The following is a 27,110-nucleotide window of genomic DNA, read 5'->3' as shown; positions in this document are numbered from 1 at the left end:
GTCTGACCACGAGACCACAGCGTTCACATGCAAATGGTGGCCTTAGAATTGTTTATCTTAGAATCTGCTGAATGCTCTTTACTGTTGACGTGTCGTTACCTCACATTTATATGTAACGAATCTACAAAGAATGACGTTTGTGATAAATTTTCAATGCACCATTGCCTTGAAAGGGCTTTAGTGATAAATGCTCCTGATGTTTTGGTGCTCTGTGCGTCTGATCTCTAACCAACTGACCAATGAAAAATCAGTACTGGGAGGTGAATTCTCGCTTTGTTTTGCCTGCTTGAAGTTCACACCAAATTCATTTTTTAAGCTGTGCTCCTAAGACTGCTACACATGCACCAATATATCGGCCGACCGACTAATTTCGTGGCAGCCTACACACATCTGGACCAATTGTACTCAATAATTACACGGCTGTTCTGTTGTTGTAATTTGTTTATCTGAAGTTCATTGAGTCTGCGTTCCATGAGATCACATTTGGCTTTACACCAAAATAAAAATGGGTCTGTTGCCTTGGCTGTTTTGGAGGTAACAACGTAAATAAGCCAGGAGAAAGCTTGGAGAAAGAATTGGCTAATATAAGTTCCGTTACTTAAGCATTTGGGAGCCAATGATTTTCGTAACTATCTGAGAATGAATGAATTGTGCATTTCAGAGCTGCTGAACATCATCAAGCCATTCTTAAAGACAAGGAACACAATCAAGAGATAGGCTGTAACCTGCAAGGGGAGGGTGGATTTCTATCCAGTGGCAGAAGTTAAGAAGATCTCAGATTCAGAGCTCTTGTATCCCACAATTATTAACTGAAACGATTCCTGAAACCTGTAACGTGATTTATAGTTGGCTGAGGAAGTACATCATGGTAAAGTAAAATAAATAAAAGAAAAGATGTTCATGTAAACGTTATTAATCTATTTATGTGTAAGAAACATAAAAGATGTCCTATAAGTTTAAGAAACTCATTTCAAATATGAAGAAGAAAGATTGCACACAGTGATCGTGCAAATCACCTAATACAACAGACACATAAGAAATGATGCTTTTAGCTACTGTTAAAATTGTAAAATATCCCACACTTCCCTCATGGGAGAGGTTTTGGATATATACTGGATTTCTTAAAACTGAAAACAATGAAGGAAATATATTTTAAGTGTTTATGACCATTGAATGTCAGTAATTCGACCTTTAGATTTCATTTTCGGTAAGTATCGGAAACGAAACCTAAAAACAGAATTACAGAAGATCGACAAACTTTTATTCTATGTTCCACATGAAACCACTATTGATTCATTAGAAAAAATGAAGAAAGTTCTTCACTTCATGCATCTTTACTGTGGCTATGCTCCTCGCACGATGTGTCCCAAAAACATTCGCAATATTTAAATTCTGCAAAAACTCAGACCTTAAAATTTCTTCCACCTAGTGCCCCGTCATATATATTAGAATAGCATTAAATCCCATGCTCAGCTTTCAGGTGGATCTAGCAACCCGACATCCCGACAGGAAAAGTTTGTCTGTAGATAGATCAAAATGCCTACACATATCTCATTTCTTGGTTGGTGCGAGTGTAGGCCACACTTTCTGAGATCGCGACATATTCTGATTAAACAGTTAGTATTTGTGACAAGTGGGGAATAAAAACGTAATTGCTGCTAGTTTAAGATACAGAAATTTTAACTGTACTTTACCTTAGGTGAACTATATTATATGACATTACATGGCCACAATAGCATTGTGGTCAACACTATTGCAATGTGGCTGCATAGATGGCAATTTTATTGTATGGCTTGACAATATTGCTAATTTTGCAGATAGTTCCCAACGTATTGCCGAGGGTTCGCCAGTGTTATCCACAAAGGGCAGAGAATATTTCGTATTGCAGGAATCTGTTCTTGCTGTAAAAGGTTCCCCCTCACTGTCATCTTACTTCTCTCACTGACAAAACTACAATCAAACATTTGAGAGAAAACAGTATACGTTTTTACATATTGGATAATAGATTTTAACGTAAGTAACCACATGTTTTGAAGTTGTTTGTTGTGTACAGCAATGCAGAACTTGACAAAAGAGAGAATTATAAATTTTACAAGTGCAACTCCTCCATGACCAGAGCTACTGGACATCAAAATCAGTGTATAAAAAGATGCCAATCTGTAAAATCATTCAGCGAGCTGTTGGCAATGAGCTGGAAATCACACTTGATTAAACATATAACAAAATTCCGAATCTTAGAATATATGCTACATGTGAGGCGAGAAGGTTGGGTAGGAAGGTTTGAGTCGCAGGTGGCTCATACACTTGGTTTGCATTTTGAACCAGCAGTTTCATACGATCTCGAGACATGTCTGAAGTAGGAATTGGTAGTGTGCAGAGCGGTGTGTGCTGACGAATAAAAATAAAAATTATACTCCTATTTCAAATCTCTCTTAATGAAATATTGCGGTCCTTCTACCAAAGCACTGCATTTTTCTGGTACCTTGAGGTTATTGATGAATGGTGAGCTTTAAAGAGTTAAATTAATCTTCTGTGCAAATCACCAGTAGGTAAACTCCAAAGGGTTATCATCGTTCTGGTTGTAACTGGTACACACTCTAATAATTTCGTTAATCGTAATCAATGTTTTTGGAAAGCTTGCAACTGTGTCATTCATGACTTACATAATTCACAGCTGCAACATTTACTTATTTTTTTCATGCCTAGTATGATGTGTTTCGAAAATTTCTCGTTTTGTAGTGCATTTGTTTTCATAAATATTGTTTGTGATGTTTGTATGTATGATTTTCTGCCTTTTTATAGTTTTGTAGCTGTCTATTTGATGTTACAATTTGTAACCTCAAAAAGGTACCCACAGTGCAAGAGAGGCAGAAAATCATACACGCAAACATCACAAAAATTTTTATGTAAACAAATTCACTTGTAAATGGGAATAAATTCCCGAAAAGTACTGTGATTAGCAAGAAAAAATAAGTAGCTGGTACAATTTTTCATTATTTAAACCATGATCTCTTTTCATTTGTATCAGGTTTAGCTATTCGGAGATAAACTGCTTTTAAGAGATACAAAATAGTGTTCTGACAGTCTCATATAATTATGGAACACGTATTTAACTGTCCATCATCAGTTCACTAGTTAAATTTTGTGAGTAATTGCACCTAATTGTAGAACAACACAATCACAAATCCCAATTTCGAATGTTCTTCCTATCTTGATTCCTTTTGTAACATGAAAATAATGCTGAAATCAGCTGAACGACAATAAAACTACTATTATTAGTATTATTATTATTATTATAAAATAAGCCGCACTGACTTCCACTAGCTGGTGTTTATCCATTTTGTGACACATCAATAGTGTGGATCCACTCAATCAATGAACTTTTGATCAGGTAACCTTACAAATACCAGCGTATACTTTTGTCACGCATAGTGGTTTTAAGATCTCTGTATTTCACACTATTCTTTTCTCATAAAATGTATTGCACACTTCAGATACTAATTGAGTACACGTAAGGTTTTTGTTAACCCAAGAAAACTTGAATTATTGTCTCTAGGTGTTTCAACAGACTTTTATTCATGTAAGTGTGCGAGGGCCATCAAATACTACACCCCCACAACACGGAAATTCAGTAATAAAAAAATTAAACAAAAACCGTAAGTGCCATCGCCACCTTAAGTGAGAATTTAAAGCAATGCTGAACCTCTTCAGGGGTTGACAATACACGACTCGCCAAGTCCCCTACTTGAATTCAGCCACTCATCACTTTCGCTAACCAAGTTTTTGTTTGTCTACGTGCTGCTTCAAAAATGGTTCCTTTATTTTCTCGTCGCTTATCCACTCAATTACTGGTGCACTCTATCACAATATAGTGAAACAGCTCGTATTTATTCGAGCCAATTCTCGGTCAGCTGTAAGATAGTGGTATTTAAACAACAACCAGGAACATGTGTTTGAGGCTTTCAACGCACACACCAACCACTACCAAACCACTTCAACAAAACGGCTAACAACCCAATTATCTCTGGGCGAGCCGAGACCACTTATTGTACAACATGGACAGGATATGAGTTCCACCGATACGCAAAAACTCAGCACCTACCAATCTACTTCTCTCTCTAGCCAGGCTCTTGCTGGATTTACCACAGCAAACTTTACGACAGAAGCCGTCCACAAGACGGCGATCAATTGATAGCTCGTGCACCAAAATTCGCTAAAACCAGTGTATCACCAGTGATTATTCAGAAAATCCCAGAATATCTCTGTATATTCCGTTACTCAGCGTTGGGAGGAAACAACCGTCACAGCTACATATATGAGCAGAGGCCTAACAGACTAAATAGCCCTGCTGCCTCAGCAAACTGTACCCAAATTAAAATACTGGTACTACCTATCAAAACTCCTTTCCCTCTCCCAAGCCTTATCCACCAGCTGTGGTGCCTCACTACATAACGCAGTGGGTCGCTCTACTATCACTCCTAGACACACACCAATGTATCCACTTACTCGGTGAGAGGGCTACATAGGAACTAACTAACTCTTTATGTCATTCCACAGGAACCATTTAAAAGGAACAAACACTCAGCGCCACGCCAACTTTTGAGATTTAATTAATTATTCATTGCTGCTCTCGGTTCTCTATGACAGCGGCCGGCTGCTGTGCGTCGCTCAGGCAGCATCTATGGACCCAGCGATGGCGAGTTGTTGCATCGCTGATGTCGCGGGCGCTCGCCACCTTTTTTTTCATCGACTCTCTTGGATCATATACAACATATTTTTTTCTTGATGCATCATACACGTATATTTACAGTAACCACCATGTATTATTATTAAGTTATCGGATAGGATGCTCAGCACTAGTAAGGGCGAACGTAACCCAGGCGTTTTAACACAGCACATGCCGTACATTTGGCTCTAATTTCTGTGGGCACAGAGTTGCTGGGCAACATTGTCGGGATATATTGTCGGCAATATGACATTTATATTGTCTATGTAAACATATCTTAGTTAAGAATCCTCTCCGAGAGTGAAATACAGTGCTCTTCGATTGGTCTTCCACTTCTCATTTTCTGTTGGTCGCTTGGTCAGAGTTCTGACGAAAGGTGACGACATTTCTACATCTTTTTATTTCGGTTCTCTTTATGAACTTGCATACACCAACACCGTTCAAAGTTGATGACCAATACATCGAAACGAGTGAGCCCCAGTATAGATTCCAGAGATACACATGTGAGGGCTAGAGCCAAAGTGTGACAGCTTCTACGTTTCTACAAAACATCTTTGGAGGAGTGGAATTCTTTGGTTTGGTGTAAGGCCTAGTTTGTGTCGTTTAATAAGGTTATGTGCAAGTGTGTGTTTGTGTAGTATAAATAATTTGGTTTAAGCTTAAGGAAAAATGGCGAGAAGAATACAGGAACCAGATGCGACGATTGCATACGTGCAGATGGATGGCTTGGTAAAAAATATTTCATTTAATTACATAATATGAAGTACAGCTGTTACTTGAGAATGGTGTGTTAATGTAAAAACTACAGAAAATTTTCGTCTTTATATTTTATAAGGTCCATGGGCAGGTAATGGGGCCAGAGGGTGATAGGAGACCCCCTCTCCCCGAGAAACCTTGCGGTGGTGACAGACTGATTTTGTAGCAAAGCCCGACGCATAGTTTCTGGTGGAAGCCAAGGAGTTTGGATACGGTGTTAAAATTTCAGCCACATACTGTTCCGTGATGTAGCTTGCTGCCTTTGTTAGCGCCATATTTAACGCATTTTGCCGTATTTTACGCACCTCTCGGAAAATACAGTAAATTCAGAACACCTGAGTTAGATAAAAGTCTCTTACAGAAGAAGACATTGTATAACGTCGTCCATGTGATTATCGGTGCATGCTGCTGATGTGTATTGTTTCCTCCGAATCATTTTGTCGGTAGGAATATTCGTTAACCAGGCCGAGCGCCCTGACGGAAACCTAAGGCTTTTAAAAGAAGTTGGTCCGCGAAAGGAGAACTAACCCTCTAACTTTGACATTAGTCATTTAACGTAAATGTTGTGTTATTCTGTAAATATTTAGTTATTCGAACATAGTATTGGGTGTGTGATTTGTATGTAGGCATATTCGGCAAGAATCTAGGGATATGCTAATGTTAAAGTGTTGTTACTTCAGCCTGTTGTATTACGTCTGGACGAAAATTACGTATTGCGTGATTTCCCTAAATCAGTCCAGGCAAATGCCGGGATGGTTCCTCCGAAAGGGCACGGCCGACTTCCTTCCCCATCCTTCCCTAATCCGATGAGACCGATGACCACGCTGTCTGGTCTCCTTCCCCAAACCAACCAAAATTACGTATTGTGCTGTATGACCCATTTCAAAGGAAATAAAGAAATGTTCGATACTGGGCGGTGGCTTTGACTTGTGTCGACATAAAAATTGCACTCCTGAGCAGCTATGAGTATCACAAGCATTACTTCAGTCATGCAACCATAATAAACATATAATCACAGCAATTTAGTCATAAAATATATAGGCTATTTCACATTAACCAGTATGCAACTATCAGGTACTAGTAGGAAAATGAGATTTGTTGGGGACTAACTGGACAATGTTTCCTGCCTTCACTTTCCTTTCCCTCAAACATGAAACAAATACAGAAATTAAACAAAACTCCATTCACATAAAGTCCATACTAACAAATCCTTTAATTAAAGGCACTGTTTAACTCCACTCCATGATACCAATCAACAGCAGTATCTGTAGAAAAGAGCAGGGGGTGGCATGGTGACACAAAAATGCCAATTTTGATAAGTGCACTCAACCCATGTCACCAAAATGAATTTATCAATACCCACGAAACAACGATAGGCTATCTGAAACATAAGTCCATTTATGAATTACAACTGGTATCATTCTTTGCAATTTACCAATGAAGATAAAATGAACTTCACAGTACCTGCCAACCATGAATGAAACATGTGCAAAGAAATCAAATAATATGGTATTATGATCTGGTATTGCTAAGTTAAATTTACCTGTATAGCTAAAATGAAATTTATGAACATACTTATTAAAAAACACCATTCATACAAAAACCTTAGACTAACAAAAACCTGTACCATTCAATCTATAAATCAAAGACAAATTCAATATGCCCAAGTAAAATACCTTTCCCATTTATTTTCCTGCAAACAGACACATGTGTAACCACTCACTCACCAAAATTTCACTCACCGTTTCATAATTGAGTACTTATTGACACCCATGTCCTGTTTAATCAGTTGTCACAGATTCTTCTATTGGTAGTGCCACACAAATCTCTCCTTGCTGCAGCAAGCAGCCATTTCCACCTGTACTTAGACATTTTTGACATTTAACAGAGTTCATAAGTACACAATACTTGGGTTATCGGATACGTCCAATTCCACCTGTCTGCTTTGACCAAAGACATCACCAATGTGGTGGAAACGACCGTTCACAACTACTCCCATGTCGCGGCTATGATGTCATTACGCAAACATGACAACAAACAGAAAAATAGATCGAAAAACCATCACACACATATTCCTCCAAAAATATAATGAAACTAATGGGACAAGCGGGAGAAATTGAGGGTTTTTGGGTGGGAACAAACTAAAAATACACACATGCCACTAAACCAAATGATAAAATAAAACAACCACAATCTTCCCAAAATCTACTAAAAATAATATCCACTGGAATCGAACACTTCCCTTGAGTTCTATAGGTCAACAGAAACTACCAATGCCAAATCATAAAACCCAAAACTACAACCACGTCCACAGTCATTACTACCTCAAAAAACACAACAAAATTGGATTCGAACACTTCCCTTGAACTGTTATCCTTATGACATCTCCACATATAGCCGTCCCTGGTCTGAGACACTGTAACTTTAGTAAGCTTCATTTCTTCACGAAGCACTGAACACTTCACGACTTCATCCAAAAATCCAAATAGTTGAAGAAATTTTGTTAGAGACAATGCACTGTTCCCCATCATCACCAACAACCAAAAACTGTTGACGTTGTCAGTCATATCCATACCTACCAAAGACATAAGCAAAGCGGTTTACCAAAATTCACACACAATGAACAGAAAGAAACTACAACAACGTCGACATAACATAACCAAAATCGTTAACTCGCTGAAAAAGATTCCACTGAAAGCACAGTCACTACCGACACCACACTCGTGCAATGCTACCATGCAAATGAACCCCATACGCCACATAACACGCTACACATAAACACACCACCAGAGAGAACCACTGACCCCAACAATACGCCCACCGAGCGAGGTGGCGCAGTGGTTAGACATTGGACTTGCATTTGGGAGGAGGACGGTTCAATCCCGCGTCTGGCCATCCTGATTTAGGTTTTCCGTGATTTCCCTAAATCGCTCCAGGCAAATGCCGGGATGGTTCCTTTGAAAGGTCACGGCCGACTTCCTTCCCTAATCCGATGAGACCGATGACCTCGCTGTCTGGTCTCCTTTCCCAAACAACCCAACCCCCCCAACAATACACCACCTATAAACACGCCACACACTCAAACTGAACAAAAAACATCACCTACCACACAACACATAAACACACCACCAGAGAGCACCATCGATCACATCAAAACTACACCTACAAACACGCCACTCTCACAAACTAAATTCCGTGCCGTCGTGACGTTACACACCACAACAGCCTTACGTCACGGGCCAAAGCCGATGGGTGGAATCGGAAAGGAAAGTTAGGTCTTCAGCATGTCGTGCTATAACAGTTTTTATTTCTCCAATTAACAAAGACATATAAAACATTAGCAAAATAATAATAACAAGAAAATGGTTTTCAGTAGAATAAAGGTGTCGTTTGAAAACTTCTACACACACACACGTATATTCAAAGATTAACAACACATCAAGCTATACCACACAGCAGCGTTGCAGGACAAAGGTGACACCTGCTGAATATTCCGATTGACCCATTGTTATGTTTATGCCCCACCTTGAAACCATCATTATGAAAAATTGGTCTGTAGTCTCCATGAGATTTTGTGGTGACGTTGGTTCTTGATAAATTCTAATTTGGAGTGAACTGGTGGTGTATTACTCCTTAATATCATGTCAGTAATAATGGCTGATATGACGGTACCAGTCCATGTACTTCAAAACATGTCATTAATTGAAAATATAATGCACTGTGGGCATTGAGTGATTAGAGATACAGTTGTCAATTTCATGATTATTAATGTGGGCTGTTGTGATGTTGGATAACCCCTTGTGCTGATCCCTCACCTTATATCATACTGAACGTTATTCATCTTCAGAATCAATCAGTACCTTGACAGTGTCCTATATTCTAATGACCTATGACTCGTCCCTTACAGCGGGTCCTGCGTAAGTCAGCAGACCTTCCAAATTTCCACTGAGCAAAAGTGCTAAATGAAATATTTTGAACTGTAACAAGTTCTAATTTTATAGTTTGTGGCATGTGGGGTTAATGCAATGAATATGTTTACTGGTATTTTTACGTTGAATTTGGAAATAAAAATTGCCAACTAATTTACCATGTTTCGTGTTTGTATGGGATGTCAACTTAGTTCGCTTCTGTCGTACGAAACAGTAACAGGACAGTTGAATTTTATTTATTTTTATTATTTTTCTATTGTAATGTGCATCCAGATATGAAGGGCAATTTTAAGTTTCATGTTTGGGTTTTCTTTTTCCGTTTAGCATTTTCTGATGTTGGACCCTTCTTGAAGTTTATAGAACTGTTTTCATGGTGCCAGTCTCATGTTTGTCTTAAAAATGTGTTCTGCCTAATTCTTGTTGTGTAAAAGAATATAAAATTAAGGCTTTGTTGTGCAGATTAAAGTTTTGAATGTACAATTATTTTAATCAAAATTTCATACATTGTTGTTTTACAGTGAGTTTCTTTGTGTGTTATGATCTGGGCACTAATTGTACACACAATTTTTCAGGCTGTTATGAAGATGATTAAACATAGCCATGAGGAGGCCACCAGGAACTTGGAAGTGGCGCAGGGTGCATTGCTTGGTCTTGTCGTGGACAATCGTTTGGAAATCACAAACTGCTTTCCATTTCCAAAACATAATGATGAAAGCATAGATGAAGGTAAGAAATTTGCGTTTCGGAAGTTTCACATGCCAGAGTAATTATTGTGTTGATGAAAAAACATGTGAAACACCTCACATCTTTTTTCCCTTTATTTTTTAATTTGGGCAGTGTGATGGCAGAGCAGTTAAAACTATTTGTGAATAACAGCTGAGTTGGCAAGATGAATCTTAAATTAAGTTTCTTGAGAGTAAGTGGAGATAGGAATGAAATGGCTACACAAAAGTTTTATGAAGGAAAGGTTGAGTAATGAAACAATAAAAAACTGATAGAGTATGATTTCTGTTTAGTGTTGCTAGACAGCTGGTGATGTCAGTGGTCATCTCTTTTATATAGAAATGACTAAAATTGATAATGGAACGTCCAGGTGTAAATAAATAAATAGATGACAGCTTACCAAGTAGTATAGTTTAGTTGTTGATTTGACAAAGCCTACCTAAACAGTAACTTTCCTAGCTTTCTTAAGAGTTTAAAATGCAGGGGGTGGGAGGGAGGGTTTGGAAAGTGTAGCTGAGGGCTGGTGGAGGGAGGCAGCATGTACGTTAGACAAGAATGTAGGTAGAAGAGGCAGTGGTTTCACATGATAGGAATGCAGCAAAGCTACCTGCACTGGCAAACTTAGTGCAGGATGACAAGCAGTAGTGAACTTGGAGGGGCATAAAGGAAGGGGAAGTGGTTAGGTGCAGGATAAGTGAAACTAAGATCATGGGACAGAGATAGCAATGGCTGCGGGTGAGCATATGGAGGACAGAAGGATTACAGAATGAAATGATGTGTTAGGACGACAACTTCTATCTCCATATTTTAGAGAAGCTAGTTTTGGGAAGGACCCAGAAGGCATAGCTTACAAAGTAGCCATTTAAATTGAGCACGTTGTGTGCTCAGCAATGTTTTCTGCGTTCTTTGCAGCTGCTACTTAATAGGTAGTAGGATGGCTAGTGGGTTGTGAGGATATGTTACAGGAAATCTATCTGTGGAATAGGTAGTGGGGTAATAGTATAGTGAGACCTTCAGCACGTTAGGTGAGGAATATCTTGGCACTGCAGTTGCACTGTCTACATGTGGCTGGTGTGTGTGTGTGTGTGTGTGTGTGTGTGTGTGTGTGTGTGTGTGTGTGTGAGAGAGAGAGAGAGAGAGAGAGAGAGAGAGAGAGAGAGAGCATTTCTGTTATATGGTGAGGAGAAATTTTCCTTCCCATAAAAAATTGTTACATTCCATCTTGGATTTTCCATTGCTTGGTTAAAAGGAAGGCATGATAGCTGTTGTAAAGCAGATATTGTTGATGGTTAATAGGTCTGATGTGAACAGAGATATAGATGAAGCCCTCAGTGTACCAGTCAGTGTCTTGGAAGGTGGCCTGATAGGCTGAGTCCCAGTGAAACGGGTGGGAGAGAGATGATGATGATGTGGAGAAACAAGGGTAGGGTGTCCTGGCCCTGGCTCCAGATCATGAAAGTATCATTAGTGAACCTTGAACAGTCAATGGGGTTTGATAGAAAGGTGCCACATTCTTATCCCATGCTTCATGTCTCTCCTGGCCGTCAACCTTCTTTCTCCAACTCTTCCTCCTGCTCCCTGTCTCATAGAAAGCCCTTATTCATTCCACAACACAACTTCTCACGTCAGTCAAGCTGAAGTGCTGGCACCGTATAATCAGCTGGCATAATGCAGCTGACCAGGTGTGTTGTATCTGAAAGTTAGCAACATTTTAAGGCATGTTTGTGTGCCTTTCAGTGACTCAATGCAGCTACTATAGCTCTTAAGTTATTTAGACTACTGAAATAGTCACGTGAAGTATAACAGAACAACGTTGAAATCTGGGGAAAACATGGGACATTTTTAGGATTCCAGTAATTTTTCATTGTTTTAGTTTCCAGTTAAATTTTTTTAATTTTGATTGATAAGAACTGATTCCCTAACAAAGAATTCTACTGTATCCTGCTACAGCAAAATAATATTGCGGCAGTAAAAATAAAGAGTGAAAAACATCAAAATAAAACTTTAGTTGCAAAGGAAATGCAGCATTTACAACAAACCACAGTGCACACACAAGCATCTGCCAACAGCAAAATGTGTCAAAGGCTTTAGGACTAAGACTATGCAATACTTCATGACAATAAACTGCCTCTGATGAATGTGACGTCTCAACTGTTTACATTAGGTTTGTTTGAGCAGTTGTAGCAGGCTCATGCACATGTGCAGTCAAGTCGCGTATGAGGGTACCTTCTCCCACTTCTGGTCGCTTGAATTGTAGCTGTATGGGCAGTAGCAACAAGCAACCAGATCCTACCTGGCAAACTTTTTTCTGGCATGCCCAAGCTGCCAGATGTGCACGAGTGCAGAGCAGTCTGAATTGTTGTTGGGGGAGGGGGGGGGGGGTGTTGTCATGTCATGTGACCCTTGCTTACTTTTAATGATTTTATTATTTCCTCTTCATTTACAGAACTCACATCAAAAGAAAACAAAATGGATTTCTGTGGTCAGGAGCTGTCGAGTTAATTAAAATACATTCACATAGTTAAGGAAGATTAAAATATGATGTTAGTTTCAGTTTTTTTTAACTATATTTTATTCCTATGATTTTTGGCAGTTGAGCATTGATTGCCTTCCAGAACAATGAAGTTATTCTTATTGATTTGCTAAATAAATTTGGCTTTTATTAATCTTTTCTGCAGAGGCAGTCAATTTATTTGAAATGAAGTGTTTCATTCCACATTATCAGCTATTTTCAGCTGTTCACTGAATTTCAAGTGCATGTTTTCATCTTCTGGCACGTATGGTGTTATGCTGTAATAAAGAACCAACATGAAATAGTACAGTCCTGGTACTCCAAGAAAATTTGCATCCTGAAAACCACAGTGAAAAGCTTAATATCAGATTGAGGCCAGCTTCAGTGTGAATCTGGACTTATGAATATGCACTTTTAAGCCAAATTATGCATTTTAGTATGGGCTATGAAATTTTGATGCTCTTGTAGTATCCTCTGATGTCCTGTTTCTTTTACGACTTAATGGAAGATATCTTAATGCTATGTACACATACCAGCATACTGGCTTCCTATGTCATTGTAGCTGTGCACGCACAATACTGTGTGTTTCCTGGAGCTCTCGGGCAGCTGCTGAAGTGAACCTATTTGCAACAGCTGCGGGAAAATATCGCGAATGGTGGTTTGAAAGGCATTACTTTCAAAGTAAATTTCCTTTTATGCAAGATGAATTAAGTAACGTGTGAGAATGTGCAATTAATTCCTTAAATCACAGTGTGTTTGATGCTCATTTAAAACTTAACACTTTGAGGATCAGCCAATTAGAAGAATTTTGAGCCCAGAAAATTAGACAGTTGTGTTATTATTTGAAATTTTACTGGTACGTTTGTGTGATGTATCTTAAAGTGTAGCACATGCAAAAAAGACTTAATATCATATGTGAGAGCTTAGCTCTTCTTGTAGCTTCAGAATGTATATTAATTTAAACCATTAACATTTCCTATTTGTGTGTTCGCACTATGTAACAGTGATGGTATTACTGGCTGATTGCATCATGTGCCCTATGCTCTGGATATCTGCTGTCGTCGGTTGTTGAGATCAAGTGATATGAGCTACGATGGGCTTTCAAAAGTGCACTGAAATCTCGATTTAAATACTTCGGATACTAACAAGCTGTATTTGGTGGAACAGTGAAATTCAGATTTGAATTTATACATTCTAAATACGAAAATATGCAGTGTGCATCTTGCTACACATCAGAGATCTTTCCAAAACACTTTTTTTCAAGTGCTGGCAAGTTCTAAGCTGATGTATAAAACCTTCATCATTCGAAGGATTGACAAGTTTCACAGTTCTGAGGGAAAGTATGCTGTCTTAATGTGGAAAACTTGTATTTTTAACTAGAAAATCTGGGAATTTTTTTTCCTTGTCCGTGTATACGCCCTGTATAAGAACACCTGAAGAAAAGGAACATTGGTTGAATATTTTAAATTCATTTTTTATTTTGTATGCCAGCTGATTTAATGGAGGCATCTTGTAACTTGCAGAAGAAAAGAACTTATTTGAAATGGGAGTTAATGAATGGATTGATGAGGGTGAAATTAATGCACTACATGTGCATTAAATCATAAGTGGCAAAAGTGTCAAACACCTGGTGGGATGTTCAGGTAGCCTAATGATTAAGATGCCAGTTCTTATAAGCAGAATCCTTGGATCACATTTTGTCTGTCAAAATTGTCAATTGTGAGAACATGGTCATGGAACTGATTGTTTAAAACATATATTCTCTCTTATCTGTGATGAGACAGTAGCTTTTGACTGTGTAGACTATAATATAGCTAAATAAACTAAAATTAGCTGACTTACCTGTGGTATAGCATGATATCTATGTTCAAAGGTGACAGTTTGGTTGTGGGTTGGTCAAGCCAACAAATATAAATACAAAGTATTAGTTGTGATGAAATACCTAGTTGTAGTGTTACCTGGTGCCTAGGTTTAGTAGTAAGGTAAGTCTTGTTGTGAGTTGGTGAAGCCAGTGTACACAATATCTGGTGACAAACTGATTCATTTGGTTGTATGTATTTTATGCATGCTGGATTTTTGTGAATGTTTTGTGTCCATTATTATACCATGGCCACAGCAAATGGGTGGTATCAACAGGTGCAGTATTTTACCACATTTTATTCTGTTGGAACCATTTCTGTCAGTGGTGTGATGTGTCCTGTACCATGTATCAGTGACACAGTATCCAGTTGAATTAAAAATAATGTAACTATATGGCAAATAATTCCTTATGGCACAAAATATGCACGCCCTTAAATGTAATTAATATGATTCAAACCTAGTGAGGTATCAAAATGAAATATTATGGAAGGATGCATGAACTTGAAATATTCACCTTGTGTGAGCACTGAACTACTACTCGCTATATGTTGTAACTCACAAGATAAAAACACACGATCGGTGCTGTGACAAATATATTTTTGGATCACAAGTACAAGAGAGAATAGAGTACAATCTTCAAGATGTGATGTGGCAAGAAAACCATAACAGTTCAGAGACAAAGTGACTTGCACTTGGAGCTAGAGCTGAATTATAGCACGCCCTGATTTATGTTCACCTACATAGGTATGCGAGGCAGGTGCTGCTGAAAGCACCTGTGCCGTGGGTGTGTGCTGTCACTCGGCCATCCTGTCACTTCCTAGTGACTGATGATGGATACATAAGCTGGCGTCCGAAGCCTAGGTGATCTGGTGGTTACCACTTCCTTTTACCATCTGGGAGTGACAGTTTGCATCTCAGTGCAGTGACTTGTGCTTGGCTGCTCATCCCACCAGTCTCCTGAACCAGGCTGATGTCATTGAGGACATTAGATGGCCTCTCCAGCTTGACCAGCTCACAATCATGCCAGATAGAAATGTCTGGCTGGAACGTTCCCACCCCACAGCATGGTCAGTGTCACTGTGCTCAAACTGTAAGAAGTGGAGGCTACATCATGTCCATGACAGTTCTTGGCACAGAAGGAACAGTAGAGGCAGAGGCAGCCAGATTGTCTGCAAACATCCAGTCCATCTCAGGCCTACAAACAGAGGAAGATGAGAGTGGGATTGCGGGTGGTACACAGGGTGGAGAAGGGAAGGTTGGAGTACACATCAATTACAGTCTGTCAGGTTGTATCTGAGAAGGGCCTTGCAAAATCTGCATGTACCTGCTCCCATGGGCAGGAGGGCGTCAGCCAGACAGAGAACATCTGTCCAGGTGCTGCCTGCTGTTGCTCACACTGAAAACTACTGCGAACAAGATTGGCCAGTAAACATGGCACTGGGCAAGCAGTTTGGTATGAGTCGCCCCAATGTTCCTCGTGTAGAAGCTGTGGGATTGTTAGGCACAAGTTCTGGTGTGATCACCCGGAGAGACTACTGGTCATTAGTGAGGAGGATAATTCTGTCCACCAGGATGGTCAGTGGCAAAAGTAAAAATGGTGGCACAACAGGTGGGAATCCCTACCAAAAATATGGACGACCAGCACTGTTGGATGTACCACCACACTTGTTGTAAAGTGTTGTCTTTAGCCATAACTGCTGTCTCACAGGTTGCCATGATAGGAAACGCATATCCTGCCTGCTGAGCCTCATTGTCCTAGTGGAGGCACAAAATTTCGTCTTGGTCAAACTCCTGGTCAGATCCCATTGGGAGGCATGAAAGGGCATTTGTGTTGGTGTGTTCTGTGGTATTGTGGAAGTGAATTTCGTAATAATACCTGCTGAGAAAAAGTGCCCAGCACTGAAGGCAATAGGCAGACCTCTCAACGAGCTTTGCTGATGGACTGAAGAGGGAGAGTAATGGCTTATGATCTGTAGAGGAAATTCAAAAACTCCTTTCAGCACAAACATAATCGAAAGTTTATGAAAATCTCTTTTGTGTGACATTTGGCATCTTTGATGCAAAAGTGATTGGATGTTGCCATCCATCTGCGTCTCTGAACCAGAACAGTCACCAGGCCCCATTCAGAGGCAGTCTCTCCACCGCCAACTTTTTTTTACTGGTTTAAATGTAGAAAGTCAGGGTGGATACTAGGGCTTCTTCAGAGTCCAGAAAGCCTGCTGACACACTTCTGACCAGACAAAAGGGATGCCCTTTTTCCATAATCATTTAGTAGGTGCCCAATTGGCACCAAACCAAGTACGAATTTCTCATAATAAGTGATGTTCTCCAAGAAAGACTGGAGCTTGTTTGTATTTCCAGGGCAAGGAAGCTTGAGAACAGCTTCAACCAGCTTCTGTGTGGGTAGAATACTGTCACAGGAGATATTCTATAGGTATTCCTCAGACGGTTGAAAGCAAACTGACATCTCTGAGTTGACTTTGAAGCCTGAAGACTGGGGGGTGTTTAACAACTGCTGCAGCTGTCCTGAGTGTTCCACCTTTAAGGACACTTTTATCATGGTGTTATTGAGGTAATTTAATGCATCTACGGACACCCTGCAGCAGTTGTTCATGGAATCTTTGAAGAATGGCTGGGACACTGGTCATCTAGAAAACTAAAAGTTTGGACCTATAGAACCCATGCGCCGTGTTGACTGCAAGTACTTCGTGATTCTTCGTCCAAAGGCAGCTGCAAATAAGCTTTGACGAGATCGGTTTTTGAAAAATGCGCTCTACCAACAAGTGCCGATAAAAGTACATTAGGTTTTGGTATGGCATATATGTCAATCTGACAGAAAATTAATGCTAGCGTTAATATCTCTACTCAAGTGCAGTTTTCCTGATCAGTTTTTTTACAATAACTAACAGTGTCACCCACCCACTCACAGACATGGGCTCAATGATGTTCATGGTCATTAACCTGTCTAGTTCGTTTTTGATGGCATCCTGCGATGCAACGGGTACAGGCCACACACAGAAGACGAGTAGGTGTGCTGAACCTTTAAAGTGATGTGAGCCACAAAATCCCTCATTTTGCCAAGCCCTCCAGAGAAAATTTCCTTCTGAGCTCATCCAATTCTTGAAACAGAAGTATGTTTGAAGTTAAACCTGTTGCTGAACTTTAGAACAGTTTGTAAGGGGGCACTCCCAGGTTGGAGGATTTCAAAGAAATCACATTAATTGTCCAGCCAGTCCTGCCATGGTGTCATTTATCCTGAGCTTGACAAATGCCCTTCCTTATGCCATGCCTGGCATATCGGGGCAGTTGTCTCTTGCATGTTCAAAAACATTCCAGACATGGCAGGAAACATGCGCCTGTTTGGGGGGGGGGGGGGGGGCAAGATTGCTTTCCTTGTTTCCAAGACCAGATCAAAAGGTGGTGGTGTTTGCTCTCTGTGATTCCACATTTGCTACTTCGGCTTGGTTCGATTTATTTTCTGGGTCTTAAATGATAGCTACTCCCTCACCTCCAATCTCTAATCACTGTACTGCAGTCCGGAAGACTTCAAAGGGTTGAGCTGTTTTGGAAAGGCGCAGCAGACTGTAAAGCTTCGTGCTGCGCTTCCTTATCGGAGTGTCCCCCCTCCCAAATAATGGTGTCCCAAATAATCACTTAGGCATAAGATTCCTTATGTACAGAAGTAACAATGGCATTTTCTACTGAGTCCCTGTGGTTCACCTACCCACCTATGATAGGATGGATTTGGCTGTTTATGATGCTGATAAAACTCCATGAGATGCAATGACATGGCAGTGACTGACTGTGAAAGTAGGTACAGAGCAAAACACATTGAGCAGCGCCAGTTTGCATTAAAGCTGGTATGTACTTGGTGAGATCCATGACGGAAAAGGGCTTTGATTATGCCTTGATCTGTTACTTGGAAAGTGGTGGAAAGCTGTTGGTGCCATTTCTCATAAGTCCTCCACTCCTCTGTCAACTCGTATGGTGGAAATGGCTGGAGATTTGTAGTTGATGGGTAGGAAAGTAGTGCAGACAACAGGTCTCGTGATGTTTCTGTCCCTATAAGTGGTGTTGGAGAAACTGCCAGAGTGCAACTTTCATCGACACACGTGGTGAGGTAGTACGGTGTAACAAGGTCCATGGTTGTGAAACAAACACCAAATAATGCCCATGACCATCATTAATTATGTTGCAACTCTCAACATAAAATGCACAGTCACTGCTAGGACAAATATTTTTGAATTACAGGTACAAGAGAAAATAATGCAAGTACAATGTTCTGGGTGCCATGCGGCAAGAAAGCCATAGCACAGATAGCACAGTTCAGTGACAAAGTGAGTTCATGCAGAGCCAGGTGCTGAATGTGCCTGTGCAGTAGTGCAGTAGTGCTGCACTGGCGCTTGGCTGCTGTCACCTCCTTGCAGTCACTGACAGAGATGTCTACTGTTATCTTGGTAATAATCGGGTGGTTTCCTTACTATCGAACTTTGTGCATGCCGGTGATTATGACTGGAAATGTTAGTACCCACGTGGAACATTGAGCAATACTGGATAATATGGCAAGGAAAGGCTTGGTAGAACGTAAATAATTTGGAACTAAAGTAGACAACTTGGTGCTTCTACTATTTGGTGAGTGGTGTCCTTTGCTCCTGAATTATTTACATATTGGATAATAATCAGATCTGGTGAGTTTGTTTATGAATAGCATATGGGCATACAAGAGAGTTTGCATGTCAGTGAGATGATAATAATTAAGTAGTATTTTTGCTGACGTACAGAATGGAGTTTCGCACACAGTGGCATGCTAATGTTAACCCTTTGACTGCTGTGGATGAGTTAATTCGTCATGGTCCACTGCATCCCTCCTGGTGCTGAGGATGTGTTTAAATGTGGGCTCTGGGTTTTCCATAAGCACTGTTGATGTGTTTATGCATCCTGTTCTGCTGACCCTCTCACAGCTGTGGATGAGTTTCTTCCATATCTCTACAGATAAGAGTTTTAAGTGTTTATTATACCGCATACTTCCCTCTTTGGGCACTGCCATTTGCAAAAAAAAAAAAAAAAAAAAAAAAAAAGTTAAACCATTTATGAAAAATGATGTTTGTTATTACCACACGATTCCTGATGCCTAGGGATGGAAAGGGGTGTGCCGAAGTGACCCTCTGCCAGATATAAAAACCAATGAAATGAGAGGTTGTCCTGCTCTCAGTTTTGAATAAAATGTTGATATCGAATGGACATTTCATTCATACATAGCAGTGTGTGAGCAAAGTCAACCATTCACAAAGTTTATTCAGTGCGCTTTTACCTCTGCAAAGTGTTTAAAATTTTGTGCAATGTTTTACTTAATTTGATGCAGCACAGTTACTAAGATGAATAACAAAGAAATTCAGTCCTTTATCAAGCAAACATATCAGACTGTAAGATGTGCAAAAGTCAAATTTTTTCACCAAATAATTTTCATAAAATCGGATGTTAAGTACTTCGTAGTGGCCAGAATACTGTCTCTCAGCACAAGTAGCATTGACCAATGCATTTCAGTTTTGTAACCTTTTATTTTACAGAGGAATACCAGCTGGCCATGATGCGTCAACTGCGGAGAGTAAATGTTGATCATTTCCATGTTGGTTGGTACCAGAGTGCTGATGTGGGGAACTTTTTAAGTCTTCCCCTTCTGGAATCCCAGTACCACTACCAGACATCTATTGAAGAGTCAGTTGTTGTCATTTATGGTCAGTGTTGTTGTTGTTATTATTATTATTATTATTATTATTATTATTATTATTCTCTCCTCTCTTTGCAGCAGCAGGAGCTTAGGTTTAAAAGTACGTAAATTTTCACCAATCAGGAGTGATACGATCAAGTAATTGGCTATTATTATTTTTCTCATTGTCACTATGATGATCAATAAGTAAGCTTTTATATAATCCAGAGGTGTGTTGTTTTCACATGTAAGTTGTTATAGCAAGAAAGAAGGGAAAGGGGGGAGGGATATTTATAACTAGTCAGTTTAAAGAATTTTATATGGGTCATACAGGTAATAAAACTGCTGGATCAGGAGTGAAGAAATTTGGTGAGGGACAGGGTACATTTTACTAAATGAGATCTAGTGTGTTAATTTGGGCTGCTAATGGTTTTAAACCTGGATTTCCTTTTACATGGAGGTATTCTCGATGTTACGGAAACTAAATATGTCCCAAGCATATGAGCAAGAAGAGGGGCGTTAAGAATATCTACAGCTACATGACTACTCTGCAATTCACACTAAAGTGCTTGGCAGAGAGTTCATCAAACCACTTTCAGGCTATTTCTCTACTGTTCCATTCGCAAATAGCGGGCGGGAAATATTAACACTTAAATCTTTTTGTAGAAGCTCTGATTTATCTTATTTTATTACAATGATCATTTTACCCTATGTTGGTTGGCTGCAATAAATACTTTCACACTCAGATGAGAAAGTTTGTGATTTAAATTTCCTGAAGCGGTCTCTCTGCGTTGAAAAACGCCTTTAAGGATTGCCACCCTAACACGTGGCTCATTTTGATGACATACTCCCCTATTTATGATTTTACAAAATAAGATGCCCTTCTGTGGTTTCTTTGTCATCTGTCAATCCTATCTGGTAAGCAACCCATACTGCACAAGTGAATATGTAACTAAGGAGAGAAATGTTAATTTATTAGCAAGAGATGCAGCCATACTGTGGTATGAAAAAGTCCATGATTTTGATGTCATTATAGTAAAAGAAATGTTCACTTAATGTTACCTAAATTGTGATTCTGTGATGTATATTCATAGGCGGAAACAATGTACAAAAAAAGGAAAGGGGCTCCCTTATTGTATAGTACATGGTGCTTAGAAGTACATAACAGTGCAGAGACTTCACTAGTTTTCAAGTTACCACATCTTTCCTAATTGAAGAACATAAACCCCAAAACAACCACACAAAGTAACCAACCACACCTCTGCTGTTCAGTATTTCTGTGTGTTATGCATTATTTAGTTGTGCTAGTGTGGCTACTTCCATGATTCTTTTACTGTTATATTAATGTTTTCATTTTGTACAAATTTTATTTTTTGTTTTGTTTTTGTCTCTATAGATACCCAGAAAACAGCACGTGGATTCTTAGCTCTGAAAGCATATAGATTAACTCCTCAAGCTATTCAAATGTATAAAGAAAATGAATTCACCCCAGAAGTTTTACGGAACCTGAAAATAGGTTATGAAAGTTTATTTACAGAAGTACGAATTGTAATTAAAAACTCTCACTTGACAAATATTATGTTGTCAGAGTTGGCAGAAATGGTACCGGAGGAAGAAGGAACCAAATTTCTTGATTTGGGAACAGCGTAAGTAACACTATATTGGTTTTAAACAATAGTTTAGTAACTTCCTGGCAGATTAAAACTGTGTGCCCGACCGAGACTCGAACTCGGGACCTTTGCCTTTCGCGGGCAAGTGCTCTACCATCTGAGCTACCGAAGCACGACTCACGCTCGGTACTCACAGCTTTACTTCTCCCAGTATCTCGTCTCTTACCTTCCAAACTTTACAGAAGCTCTCCTGCAGAGTGAAAATCTCATTCTGGAAACATCCCCCAGGCTGTTGGCTAAGCCATGTCTCCGCTATATCCTTTCTTTCAGGAGTGCTACTTCTGCAAGGTTCGCTGGAGAGCTTCTGTAAAGTTTGGAAGGTAGGAGACGAGATACTGGCAGAAGTAAAGCTGTGAGTACCGGGCGTGAGTCGTGCTTCGGTAGCTCAGATGGTAGAGCACTTGCCCGCGAAAGGCAAAGGTCCTGAGTTCAAGTCTCGGTCGGGCACACAGTTTTAATCTCCCAGGAAGTTTCATATCAGCGCACACTCCGCTGCAGAGTGAAAATCTCATTCTGGAATAGTTTAGTAGATTGCGAATGCTGCCTGTAACAGTAGTATGTAAATTTCAATTCTTTTATTCCACGACAAGGGTGGTTAGAATTTTGGCTGTTTTTTTGATTGAGAAGTAAATTTGTTTCATATGTAATTGGTGCTGATGTTCCTGTTAAATCGTCATTTGAAGTCGCACAATTTGCCATAGCATAATGTACCAACTGTTTATAACTTAGGGAATTGTTTGCTCTTGTTAGGGCCCTAGAACAGATGAGACAATGTCATGACAAAAAATTCCATATGTGCTCATATTCCCACAGTGCCCTTCTCGCTATTTGTCAGATGTACCCAGCATATCGGATGGTGCAACGAGTGCAGGAAACTCCCCTTCTCTTGCATAGGTAGGACAAGGAAATAATTTTTGCTGGGTTCCAGGGCACATAGGGATTTTGGGGAAACAAACTCTCTGATAGTCTGATAGGGCTGCTGAGGAAGCTTGCTCCCTCCCACCTCCTGCGTGCTGTTTAGTCACCTGCAGGATCTTACCTCATTTGTGACCAAGAAGACTGTGTATTGATGGGAAGCTCAGTGGCTCAAAGTGAGGAATAATAAGCTGTGTTCTGTAAAACCTTCAGTGTGACAGTGGCTTACCTCCTTCCCACCATGTTGAGCTGTAGAAGTAGCCCTTACAAGACTTAGGCTGGACATTACCCATTGACATATCACTTTCTTTTACATTGTGAGGAGCCACTGGTGTGTACAGATGTGGGACACAGCTGTTGATGACATTTTAATTAATTGTGTTTTATATGATCACCGGAGAGCTGATATGGGTCTCCTATGGGATGATGAGGCAAGTGTGGTTCATGTTTTAAGATCGTGTGTGACATCTAGAATTCTTCCCAAAATATTGGTAGTGAGATTTTAATGTGTCACGAAGTGGCTTGATCACCCATTATTTCATGTCAAGCAGTCATCTGTCCCCTTTTTAATTGTGAATGTACTGGTATTTTATCCTCAGTTTTATCTAGATAATATAGCTGTTTCACTTTCCATAATTATATGAAATATTTTTCATTAAATATTCCTTAAAGCTTCTTTGAGATATGGTAATTGTTTATCAAATAAACTTGTCAGACAGTGTAGTTTAATTGTACCACTATGCCAACAAAATATTCATTTCCACTTTTTCCAGTCATCACAATAATTAAAGATTGCATTTAAGAGTTGGTCTTAATCACAGTTATACCATCTTCCCAAACAGGGAATTTTCTCTAATAGGTACAACATGAAAACTGAACATTTCAAAAGGTTTTCATTTCGTTTCTTTGCACAGTTAAAAAAATAATAATTGATGCAGGACTCCAAACAAAACAGCAGTATTGTCTACTGGTCTCTGGCCATCAACTAACGTTGTTGCTCCAACTGGTACAGCAGTTGTTTGTTTATAGTGAGGTATACTGGCTGTATTACGGTCCCCACTTGCAGCCTGAGGACGACGAGGAACTTAGTGTTTAACATCCTATCAACAACGAGGTCATTAGGGGTGCAACACAATCTCATGTTAGGGAAGGATGGCGAAGGAAATCAGCCATGGACTGTCAAAGGGACCATGCTGGACATGGATTTGAACCATTGTTCTCCTGAATACAAGTCCAGTGTGCTAACCAACGCACCAACTCATTCAGTCATAACCTGAAACATAAAAAACACACACTTTGCAAGTATTTGCTAAAATCATAATGTATACAAAGTCATAAGTGATTTTAAAAGAAATAGATATCCTTACATCATTCAATCAACAAAGACAGCAGTGTGCTTGAAAATTTTGTCACAGTACAAATAAAATTCTGTGTGTGGGTCCCCGTAACTCCTGATATAGTGATTAAGAAAATAGTGATGCATTTATAAAATGAAGGTCTTGATAGGGAGTGGACGCATTTTAATAAATCACCAGTTTTTGGTCATAGTACATCATCTTTTTGTGTATTGTCAAAATGCAGTACATCTATACTCTGCAAACCACTGTGAAACACCTGGCCGAGGGTACCTCCTGTTGTAACGACTGTTAGAGCTTCTTCCAGTTCCATTCATACAAACATGAAAACAAAAGGTCTGTTTACAAACCTTTGTAATGTTTTTATTGTCTCTTATATGTGGAGAAGAAACCAGAAATAAATAGAAAATAGAAACCAAAAATAGGCTGGAGATTAAGGTAACTAACTGTACTTCATTTTATTAGTAAATGGTAAATGTGTTGGTAGTGTTCTGGAAACCTAAATCTCTGAATGTTTTTTCTTTTACTTGCCTTTTCTTACACCTCAGACTTCAAATTATATGCAGTATTTATTTTGTAGATCTAATGTGAGGAGCCCCTTGTGGTTGTGAAAAAATACAAAACAACATAATATAGAGTATATGTTTTACAACTCGTGCTCTTTCCACAGAGCATTACATTGCCTTTATAAATGTTTTACAAAGAGCCATTTTGATCTGTCACTTCTTTCAAACAACTTTCCAATTTAGAAAATCGTTTCTGGTGTAGGAACTACCATTATTCAAGGATATGTATTTTTATACTTTGCCCATAAGTGTAAAGCATTTAGCTACTAATGAAGCACAATAATTAATTTAGAAATCTGCTTCAGTTCTACTAATATTTATTGAAATCACGACCAGTTCTGAGATTTTAAAATCCCGTCTTCAGATGTGTCAAATTATAGTATTTGGTAATACCTAACATGTGATCAGGCTGGTCAGTGCAAGAGTGCTAATCATTGCATATTAACAGTACTAGAAAAAAAGATAAATGACCCCCAAAGATGAAACTGGCCTAAAAACGTAATGTCCGTGTGTGTGTGTGTGTGTGTGTGTGTGTGTGTGTGTGTGTGTGTGTGAAACTCTTGCACTGACTGGCCTGACTGGATGTTCGGAGTTACCAAATACTATAATTTGATACACCTGAAGATGAGATTTTAAAATCTCGAAATCAGTTGTGGTTTGAATATTAGCACAGCTGAAGTGGACTTCTCTTAATTATCGTGCCTCTCAGTTGCAGATGACCTACTTACAAATCTTGTATAATGAAGTGTAGTTGAAGAGTAACATGAAGGAGCTATTTGTGGCCAGCCTCTACGCTACAGACAAATATCTTAATGGAACATTTCTTTACTTCAAGTTTTCATGTCAGAGCAAATATTTTGCCGTGGTCTCTGATCCTTTTTGTATCTTCTAAAGTTTTAGGCCCAGTATTGGGAAACGTCAATAGCTACATTGTTTCCCAGCCACAGATCTTGGATGATGTACTTCTAAGTACTGATGGGACAATCTAATGTGTATGTGATATCCTGCACCTCTACACAGTTACAGAAAATGTCACCATCATCTTTTAACTACCACCTGAAAGCTTTATTTTCATTGGTGCAACATGTGTTTGTAATCTGTTGAGGTTCCTCCAAGTTTCCCCTCCAGTTGGGTACCTGTTGGCTCTATTTCTGGTTTCAGCTACTGTTCAGAAGGTTCTGTATCCATATTGTTCATGAAGATGTTCCTAGATTTTAATGGATTTTCCATTGATTAAATAAATATTATGTATCTATCTTTTCATTAACAACAATGGAAATTACAATCTTGACTTTATACTCAAGTTTAGGTATGGTATCACTGGAATTGCATAATCTTAATTAACCTTTATGGTGTAGTGCTTTGTTAATCACGAATGTTGTGAAGTGATTGTAGTGCTAGAAATGGGTAGGCATCAATTCAGTTTGCAGCAGAAATGCGCTGCCTGTCCGAAACAAAAAGGCTTTTATGTTCACAACAAAAAATTTTGTTTGTTGCTTTTGTAATGTGAAACTGGACTGGGAGGAGAACAATTTAGAAAACACATTAAAAGTGCCAGTCACCTGACAAAAGAGGCTGCAGTGGAATTTCATCTAAATGGCAGGCTGCTATTTGGCGAGATGTTTGAAAATGCCAAAAAAATGAAAACTGATACTGAATCCATGCACCACGATATAGTTAAAATATGTTTAATGGCAAACATCCTATTTACTAAACTAGATATTTGTGAAGTTAGGTCATTTTTAAATAGATATGTACTCGGTGTTGGTTGTATATCCAGTGGACTTCGTCCAGAATGTCAGACAATGCAATAATGAAATAAAAGAAGAAATCAAAGATGCTTAGAAGGATGTTCCTGGTGCGATTATTGTCGATGAAACTTGTGACAAAAATGGAAGGTGTGTATCTGCAGTTTTATATTGGACAATGACTGCAACATCAGAACAGAAACTGTATCTGACTTCCTGCAACTTTTTAAATGTTGCAACAGAGGTACTCGTGGTCAGGCCAAAGTGGATGCCCTAAAAGACTACAGCATTGAATTGGAAAATGCTGTTGGTTTAGTATCAGACTCTGCTGCATACATGGGATCTTGTTTTGAAGCACTCGAAACATTGATCAGAGACCATGTAATAAATTTCAAATGCTGGATACACAAAATTAACTTTGTTGTTGACAGCTTGATGAAAGAACTAAAGGAGCTAATTTTCATTTTCAGTAAGGTAAAAATGCCATTTCTGCACTCCTGCAAAAACAAAGTGCGCACCTTCAGTTCCTTCAAGAGAAATTTCTTAATTTACGAAAAAAACTTTTTCCCATGAGATTGAATTCTTGGCTCCGTGCAGTGCAGTACTTGGACATACTTACCAGCAATTATCAAATTTTTCAGAT

The 27,110-nt window shown here is 39.2% G+C and overlaps 1 protein-coding gene across 1 annotated transcript in view; it reads left to right on the top strand.

The window, feature by feature from the left end:
* Positions 1–5,287: 5,287 nt before the first annotated feature.
* LOC124798367 (eukaryotic translation initiation factor 3 subunit H) overlaps positions 5,288–27,110 on the top strand; it is a 34,771-nt gene continuing 12,948 nt past the window's right edge. The window contains exons 1-4 of the mRNA XM_047261736.1: positions 5,288–5,455; positions 9,984–10,137; positions 20,074–20,241; positions 21,610–21,859. Coding sequence (XP_047117692.1) covers positions 5,396–5,455; positions 9,984–10,137; positions 20,074–20,241; positions 21,610–21,859 — 632 coding nt within the window. The 5' untranslated portion in view covers positions 5,288–5,395. The remainder of the gene's footprint in view (positions 5,456–9,983; positions 10,138–20,073; positions 20,242–21,609; positions 21,860–27,110) is intronic.

This window comes from Schistocerca piceifrons, chromosome 5 (genome assembly GCF_021461385.2).
Source record: "Schistocerca piceifrons isolate TAMUIC-IGC-003096 chromosome 5, iqSchPice1.1, whole genome shotgun sequence".
Lineage (NCBI taxonomy): Eukaryota > Metazoa > Arthropoda > Insecta > Orthoptera > Acrididae > Schistocerca > Schistocerca piceifrons.
Note: the sequence above shows the minus strand (reverse complement) of the source record. Positions and strands in the feature narration are given on the sequence as shown.